We start from the raw sequence: 8,322 nt of genomic DNA, 5'->3' as shown, positions 1-8,322 counted from the left end.
CAGCCTTAATTCTTCGTTTCAATATACTTGTACAGCATCTAGGGGGTTAGTCTCAGGCCCTTGTGCTAGGGGAGGTATAAACAGAACAACAACAACAAAAAAGAAGGTTTTTGTCCTACAGTAACTTGCTCTGAGGGAGCAGAGACTGTGAATTCCTTATCTGAGAAGTCACTTGCGGGACATTGAGTAGGTTACCAGCAGGCAGGCCCCATCAGTAGGGTGAGCCCTGGACATCTTCAGGGAGCCCCAGGACTTATTTTGTACATGGCTTTCTTAGTGTACGATGGCTTTCTTGTGTAGATCAATAAAACAAGCCAAGTGTCCCACACCTGACAGGGAAAGTGAAGAGACTTTTGAAATGGCACTTCCTTGCTAGTGGCTTTGGAAGTCAGAGACAGGAAAGCCTGGAGAAATCAAAATGAAATCCTGCAAATGAAAGCAGATGAATAGTCCCCACTTTGCCAGCTGATGCAGTTTTATTATGGACTTGCAACTTCAAAAAAATTTCTCAACTCCTGCAGACATGAGAATGTCAGCTTTAATTTTCTGTAAGTGAATTGCTAGAGCTTGCAGTTGCTGAGAAGAGTTGGAAAACAACTTCTGAGTGCTGAAAAACCCTGCAAACAAATAAAAATAACATGTATAATATTTTATTTCAACCTTGTGGTTTTTAAAACAATCTCATTTGTATTCTTCTTTTTTGTCTGTGAACATTATTTTTCGAACTCAGATCTGGCAATACAGCAATTACTTGGGCAAGTGGTGTAAGCAGAGACCAGAGGCTGCTACTTCAGGGCTGATGAAGGCAAGCAAACTGTTGTGGCCTGGGCTTGAGCACTGTGTATTAGTTTTGTTCCCTCTCAGTAAGTGCAGAGTTTAGCATAGCAGTTCACAAGAACAACTGCAGTGAAGGTTTCAGTCGTCCATCAAAACTATAAATCCTGAACCAGAATGAGTCTGCATGTGTAAGTACATAACAGGGGAAAAGATCAATGTCTTCAAGGCAAAACCAGTTGACTCCTCTCTCAGCTAGCTAAACCTAGCTGTGTTGACTCCTGCCTTGTTGAGATAGGTTGTCACTGGTGTGCACTTCCCCAGATGCAAAATTTGGAAAGGGCTGCTCTGCTTGCAGAAGACACCTGGCCAGATGGATTGGTGTGAAGAGCCTCCAGCCCTCCAAAGATCCAGGCCCTGGACCTGGGCCCCTGGAAAAGTCAAAGCTTTCAGCACCTGAGAGCACTTACAGTGTCCTGCAATGCACTGAGGTGGCTGTCCTGTCTAGCAAGGGTTGGAGACAAGGTTGTATGGGGGGGAACATCATGTTGCTCTGATCTCCACAGTACCTGCTGCAGCTATCCAAGGAAGTAGCTTAGAAAATCCCTGGCTGTGACTCCTGGATCATCTAATCTTCCAAGCACACAAACAGGACAAAACAGAAATGCTTTTGTTGTCTTTCCCCAGCTTGCTGAGATCTGAAATCCCTGCAGAGACTTTTTTAGAGCTGTTTCTTCACCTAGTCCGTTCTCTAATTAGAAGGTAGCAAGAGGTGATCCTGCCCTCCCTCCATCACCTCCTCTTCTACCGCCTCGAAGCCACCAGCCGGGCTCTGCAGCCGGTACGGTCGGGGTGCCGTGGGGTCGGGGTGCTGTTTTTCCCCGCACGTCCCGGGGGGGCAGCCCCCCCCCCCCAACTAGCCCCGAGCCTGCCCCCAAGTCCGGACCTGGAGGGGCTGTGTCACAGAAGCCCAGCCCGGGAAAAATCAGAGTGGTGAGAGCCTCCTGTCACACGAATGCATCAAAATGTATCCAGCAGCCACCATTACTCAGACAGTCCGGGCAAGGAACGGGACGAGGTGGGTTTTTTAGGGGGGTGGCGAGCATTAATCTCGCCTAGCCCGCGCTTTGCGGAGGGAGGCAGCGAGCGAGGAGCGCGGTGCTTTCCTGCCCCTCTCGCCTCCATCGCCCCCGGTTCTCATCCCTCGCCTCCCCCGCAGCACGGCACGGCTCGGCTCGGCTCCGCTCAGCTCGTAGGAGCGGCAGCCCGGCCCAGCCCAGCCCGGGCCACCTTTAGAGCCGGCGGCGGCGGCGAGGTAGGGCCGGGCCGACGGGGCGGTGCCCGCCGCCGTAACCAATGGCTCGGCCGGGCTGTTTAAATAGACTCGTCCTGTCAATCATTTTCTTCTTCGTCAGCCTCCCTTCAATCGCCATATTGGGCAACCGAGAAAAGGGCTTGTTTTTTTCCGTCTCGCTTTTACTACGCGGCGGCGGGGACACCACCACCGAGGGGGGCATCACCATCACTGGCGGGGCAGCGCGGAGCCGGGGCCGCGGAGGGGCAGCGCCGCTCCCCGCCGCGCACCGCTCCTCCACCCGCCCGGGGCTCCCCGGCGGCGGCGGCGGCGGCTCTCGGGGCTCATCCCCGGGCCGGCGCTTATGCAAGGGCGGCTCCTCGCCCATTCTCCGCGGGCCGAGGGTGAGCGGGGCCGAGGCGGGGCCGGAGAACGGGGCAGCGCGGACAGGAGGCGCGGAGCGAAGCCGCCGAACGCCGAGAAATAAAAGGCGGAGAGGAGGAGGAGGCGGCGGCGGCGGCTGGCGGGGGGAGAGCAGCGAGCAAAACTAACCGCCGCCAGAAGAAAGAGGGTGGGGGGAGATGTCAAACGTCCGTATTTCTAATGGGAGCCCTACCCTGGAGCGCATGGAAGCCAGGCAGTCGGAGTACCCGAAGCCTTCAGCTTGCAGGAACCTCTTCGGGCCGGTGAATCACGAAGAGTTAAACAGGGACTTGAAGAAGCACCGCCAGGAGATGGAGGAGGCATGCCAGAGGAAGTGGAATTTCGATTTCCAGAATCACAAGCCGCTGGAAGGCAGGTACGAGTGGCAAGCCGTGGAGAAGGGGAGCTCGCCTGACTTCTACTTCAGACCCCCCAGGCTACTGAAAGCTGTCTGCAAGTCCGCCAGCCGCCAGAGCTTGGATGTAAACGGGAATTGCCAAAACGTGGTTTTTGTCGGCTCTCAGGGAATCTCAGAGGACACTCACTGTGTAGATCAAAAGACTGATGTTTCTGAAAATCAGACGGACTTTGCAGAGCAGTGCACTGGGCAGAGGAAAAGACCTGCCACCGATGGTAACGTACCCTTGCGAAAAGTGGCAGCGCATTTCTCTGCCTGCCCGGCTGGTGTCCGCGCCGGGGCTCTCGGCTCCTTCGCCCGTGCCACGCGTGGCCTGACCGCGGTGGGCTGTGTCTCGCTGGGCACCGGCTTGGTGTATCTCTTCCCCCTCCTCCCCACCTCCTGTCGCCTAAAAAAACCCCCATGTGTTGTTTGCAGCCGCAGGGGGGGGTCTCGCGTTAAATAGGAGCCGGTAGATGATTTGCAAAGAGAAGCCCTTAGACGGGGATCATCCACCCCGTCCTCTTGTCGCCCCTCTGCGGGGACCCGGCCTCCTACCCAGGGGGGAGGAGGTTCCTAACGCTCACGCGAAGCAAAATACGGACAGGGATTTTAGCCGAAAACAGGAAACTTGCATCTCTCACCTAGAGAAAAGCCCATCTCCCTTCCCCCTGCTTGCTTTCACGTAGCCGATAGCTGACATGGATGGAGGTCCAGGAATATTCCCTCCCGGCCCCATCTACTCCCCCCGGATGCCAAACAAACGAAGGAAAATATTTTAATATCACTTCCCTCTCCCCCACCCTTGTTTTTAATTTTCCCCTCCTAGATTCCTCTCCTCAAAATAAAAGAGCCAACACAACAGAAGAAGAGGTTTCAGAAGACTCCCCCAGTGCCAGTTCAGTGGAGCAAACACCCAAGAAATCAAGCCCAAGAAGACATCAAACGTAAACCGTTTAGGTAGGTTCCCTTTAGAGTCTGGCATTAGGATGCAAATAAGTGAGAGAAAGGGTTGACCCGAGTGCTTCTGTAAGGGTAGATGCGCTTCTGCGGGGTCTTTTTGTCCGAAGAAGGGTGGCTTTCCCCAAGCGTTCGGAGGTGGGGGTGTGGTGGAGGGTGGGGGTGGGACGCCCAGGGTTTGAAAAACAAAAAACAAGGGCGAAGAGCCGCGCCGGGTTCCGCGGCCTCGCCTGGGTAGGGGCTGCGGTGCTGAGCCCCGGCCGCGGTGGGACCGACCCTGCCTTCCCTCTCCCCTTGGGGACCCGAGGCAGGGAGGGCCTCTTCCCAAAGACCGTGCGAGTGGAGGGGACGGAGTTGCGAAGGTGGCTGGTGTATGATGTTAGATGACGGGATTTCGGGGGGCTTCCCGTGTGTCTAGTCCCCCCCACCCTGGTTAATTTTTTTTTTCACCTACAATGTCAGCGCTGCCGTCGCACGCCGCGGTGACCTCCCACCCCGGCAGAAACAAGTTGGGTCTATGGGGAATCCAGGCATTTTCTTTAAAATCCGAGCTAAGCAGGGTGTTGTGGGTTGTTTTTTTGGTGTGTGTGGTTTTTTATGTGTGTGGTGTTGTGCCTTTTTTTTTTCCCACCAGTTGTTTTGGTTTGTTTGTAGACGCTGGCAAAGGGAGTAGCGGGTTGATGGGAGTTGGGTTGTACGCCTTTTTTTTTTTTGCTTTCTTGTTGTTGTTTTGTTTTAAGGTGAGGGCTGGGCGGAGGGAGTTGGTAAATTGCGCCGGCGGTTTTCAGAGCCGAGGTTAGGAGGGAGGTTTTTACAAACACGATTTGCGATTGTGCAGAAAGAGATTAAGCTGTAAAGCAGAAGTTGCAACAAATTAGTCCCGCTGGGGTGAGCCGTGGAGGAGCACGTCAGCATGCGTGGCTATGCAAATGCCGCTACTACCGCCCGCTTGTTTGGGAAGGGGGCGGACGGGGGACATAGAGCGGGCCCAGCCCCGGGCTGCAGAGGAGGGAAAAGATCCCGCAGCCCGGATTTTCCCCGTTGTGGCCCAAAACGGGCCGAGGGCCGGCGGGCAGGGGTGCCAGCAGCGCGGCCCCGGGCCTGCGGGCAGCGCAGGGGCCCCGCCCGGGCTGGGCCTGCCCGCCCCGGGGATGCGGTGTCGGCTTGAACCGGTTGCGGCGCGGATCGCGTTTCTTTCCGACGTTTTCTAATCGCCTTCTCCCTCCCCGTATTCTCTTTCTCCCCCCCCAGCCCTCCCCGTTGCAGAGCGGAGGATGCGCGCGTCCTCGTTCATCGGGTGCGGCGTGGGGCGATGAAGCGAGGAAGATGTAGTGGAAACGAAAATACATATCGCCGATCTCCGTGGGATGGAGATCCTGTACAAGCACTGAAAAAAAAGAAAAAAAAAAAAGACAAAAAAACAACAGCAACAAAACAAAAACAACAACAAAAAAAAGAGCAAACAATAACACTAAAATTTTAGGCACTCTTAAAAGACCTGCCTCTAAAAGCATTGGATGTAGCATTGTGCAATTAGGTGTTTCCTTATTTGCTTCATTGTACTACCTGTGTATATAGTTTTTACCTTATGTAGCACATAAACCTTGTTGGGAGGGGGGAGGGAGTGGAAGAGGGTGACCGATTGGAACTTGCTTTCACAATCTAGCAAGCAAAGAAATGTATGAAGAGAAGCAATGTAGGTTTTTTTATTCCTTAAAGATGTATTGTCCCTTTAAGTGGGTCTGCTGTGTTTTTGTCCCTTCCCTCCCCCCCCCCCCCGCTTTTTTGTTTTTTTAATGTACCATCGTGGTAAGCCTGTTCAGAGCAGATTATTACAGGCTACTTGTGAAATTTCTTCCTAGTGAACTAAGCTGAAAAGGTGGGAGCTGTGATGATCCCGTTATGTAGTAGCAAAGGTTCACACCCCCCAACCTCAAATCCATATGGCAAATTTGAATGCCTGTAAAAGTCATGTAAAATCATGCTGTTGCTACATTGATTTTTTTTTTTAATTTTTATTTTTTTTTTTTAAATAATCTGGAGGGCTTTTGCTCTGAATCTCAGATATTGTTTTCTGATCTGACCCACTTCCCAAAGTGAGTGTGTGTGAGGGAAAAGGGATACTACATCTTTAAACAGTATTTCTACATTGCCTGTGTACCTGTATGTAAAAATAAAAAAAAAATGTTTGAAGTGTACCTGTGTACATAACTCTGTAAAGACACTGAGAAATTATACTAACTTATTTATGTTAAAAGATTTTTTTTTTTAATCTAGAAGACAATATTTTTCCCCATAAAGCCAAAGTGGCATGTTTTTGTGCATTTGTAAATGCTCTATTTGGTAGACTTCTTAGTGGTTTTATTTTTTTTTTTATTTTTTTTTTTCCTTTTTCTGACAATTAATATGGCTGTGCTTAAAGGATTGCAGACTGAGCCAATTTAATATTTTTTTTGTAATATGCGGGAAAAAAAATCCAGATTGATACTGTTTCACATCAAGCAATCAATAAACTGCCATATGTAAGAAATATGTTCATTACTGTGTGTTTCCACCTCCCTCAGCCTAGCACAGGAGGAAATAAGGCTCCTTCAAGAAATACAGCACGTTTCCTTTGGGTATGTCTTCCTGTGTCTCCAGCGCAGGTGAAAGTAAGGAATGCAGCTCACTCTCTTCACCCGTAGTGTCATGCCATCATTTCTTCTCTGTGATAACAGGGAATGATGTGCACTCTTAATGCAAGAGTGGAACTTCCTCTGTCACCTTTTTTTTTTTTTTTTCCTGAGAAAAATAGGTAGCTCGAGGTATTTCTCGCACTTCTCTTGTTTGGCTCATAAGGCTTAAAACCCGAGCCCAAATTAGCACCTTCCTGGGCCGGACCGCTGCGTGTTCTACAACAGGGAGCCACCAAACCCTCCGGGTTTGCTACGCCCACTTTCCCCCGAGGGAGCTCTCGGGGACGGTGCCGTTAACTTTCGTCTTCGTCCGACAGCTTTACATGGAACCCTGGTGGATCTTCTCCCACGACGGCGTTTATTGCTAACAAAGATGGCGCCTCGCACACCCCTACACCAGCAGATGCTGGTGCAGGCACGGGCGCGGCAGCGGCCTTCCCACCCCTGCCCCTGCCCGCCACCGGCTCGGCGGCTCCGCCACCGGGCTCCCGGGAGGGACCGCAGCACCGCCGCGTTACCCCCCGCCCCGTGGAGCAACGCGGTGGAAGCAGCCGGGTGGGGATGTGCGGGGAGCCGGTCACGGCCAGAGAGAGGGGACGGCACCGGGAAGGGGGGTGGTGGTGTTTCCCCGTGGTGCGGGGAGCCGGGGCGGGGGTACACACACACACACACACACACTGCTCATCCCCGCTGCCTCTCCATCTCAGCGCCCGGCCGGCAAGGTGCGGGCGTCCTCCCTGACCCCAGCCGCTCCCCGCTGCCCTCCGTCCCCCACCCAGCCGGGAGGATGGGGAAGAGAGGCGTTTGCATCCTGAGGGCTTTCGAGAAATAAATAAATTAATGAAATAAATGAATAAAACAGGGGCGAAACGGGGCACAATCCTGTGCAGGTCGCACCCAGCGCTCTCCCGGGTCCTCCCCCCCTCCCCCGTGCAACGCGATCCTGTTGTTTATCCCGGCCGCGCCTGGGTTGGCCCTCGCTCTGAAACCTTCCCGAAAACATGGGTTTGTGCTGGCCTTGCGCAGGGGAGGGATAGGGAAACGGGAGAGAAAGCCCCCCCCCGCCCTGCCTCCATCTCGGCTCCCCGATTAGGGCAGAAGGCACCCTGAGCTTGTCCCGGGGCCGAGAGGGAACGGGCACAGCCAGTGTTTGCAATGGACTTTTCTTCCTCCGGCTGCAAAGGATCGCCGAGCACTCTGCTCTCCGCCCTCCCCCAGTACGCTCCGGTATCCCGCCCTCCCCCCCCACTTTGACTCCAGGCCGCCCCATGGCGGGGGGGAGGTGAGGGCTGCGGGCGGTGTGTGCAATTCAGGCCGGTAAACGTGGAAAACCCTCGCGATTTTTTTTTTTTTTTTTTGTAATGAACAAAGTGATCATGATGGAAAACAAACAAACAGCGGCGCCTCCCCGAACCGGCCTATCCCCGCGGCCGGCGCAAGCGAAACCTCCCCTTGTGCAGCCGCCGCCGGGAGGGGGGGGAACGTGGGAAGGGAGCGGTGGGGGCGGTTGGAGCAAAGCCAATGCCGGCGCTAGAGCCCCCACACTGGGGCAGGGGATCCGGGCGGCAGGCAGGATCCAGCCTGCTGGGTCATTTGGGGTTTGGATTTGCCCTCTGAGCGCTATCCCCTCCCCGCGAGAGGGGCTGAAAAATCGACCACGTTCTTTTTTTGTGTGTTGTCGCAGCCGATGGAGCTTTTCACCTCGCTCTGCAGCCGCGAGCCGCCCCAGCCGCTTTCACCTGGGGCCGCATCCGCCGCGACCGCACCACCCCGGGGGAGCGGCGCCGGCCGCCCGTCCT

The 8,322-nt window shown here is 54.1% G+C and overlaps 1 protein-coding gene across 1 annotated transcript; it reads left to right on the top strand.

The window, feature by feature from the left end:
- Nucleotides 1-2,189: 2,189 nt before the first annotated feature.
- CDKN1B (cyclin dependent kinase inhibitor 1B) lies at nt 2,190-6,834 on the top strand. The gene is made up of 3 exons (XM_080346610.1): nt 2,190-3,124; nt 3,718-3,848; nt 5,100-6,834. Exons 1-2 carry the CDS (start codon nt 2,650-2,652, stop codon nt 3,837-3,839), a joined length of 597 nt encoding a protein of 198 aa, XP_080202736.1. The 5' UTR covers nt 2,190-2,649; the 3' UTR covers nt 3,840-3,848; nt 5,100-6,834.
- Nucleotides 6,835-8,322: the final 1,488 nt, after the last annotated feature.

This window comes from Nesoenas mayeri, assembly GCF_963082525.1.
Source record: "Nesoenas mayeri genome assembly, chromosome: 1".
In the NCBI taxonomy this organism is placed as follows: domain Eukaryota; kingdom Metazoa; phylum Chordata; class Aves; order Columbiformes; family Columbidae; genus Nesoenas; species Nesoenas mayeri.
The sequence above is the reverse complement of the archived record's forward strand: the minus strand, read 5'-3'. Positions and strand labels throughout refer to the sequence as shown.

Coding starts and splice junctions, on each gene's coding strand:
- CDKN1B (XM_080346610.1), top strand. CDS start 2,650: ATGTCAAACGTCCGTATTTCTAATGGGAGCCCTACCCTGGAGCGCATG. Junction 3,125..3,717: donor GAAAAGACCTGCCACCGATG/GTAACGTACCCT, acceptor TTCCCCTCCTAG/ATTCCTCTCCTCAAAATAAA.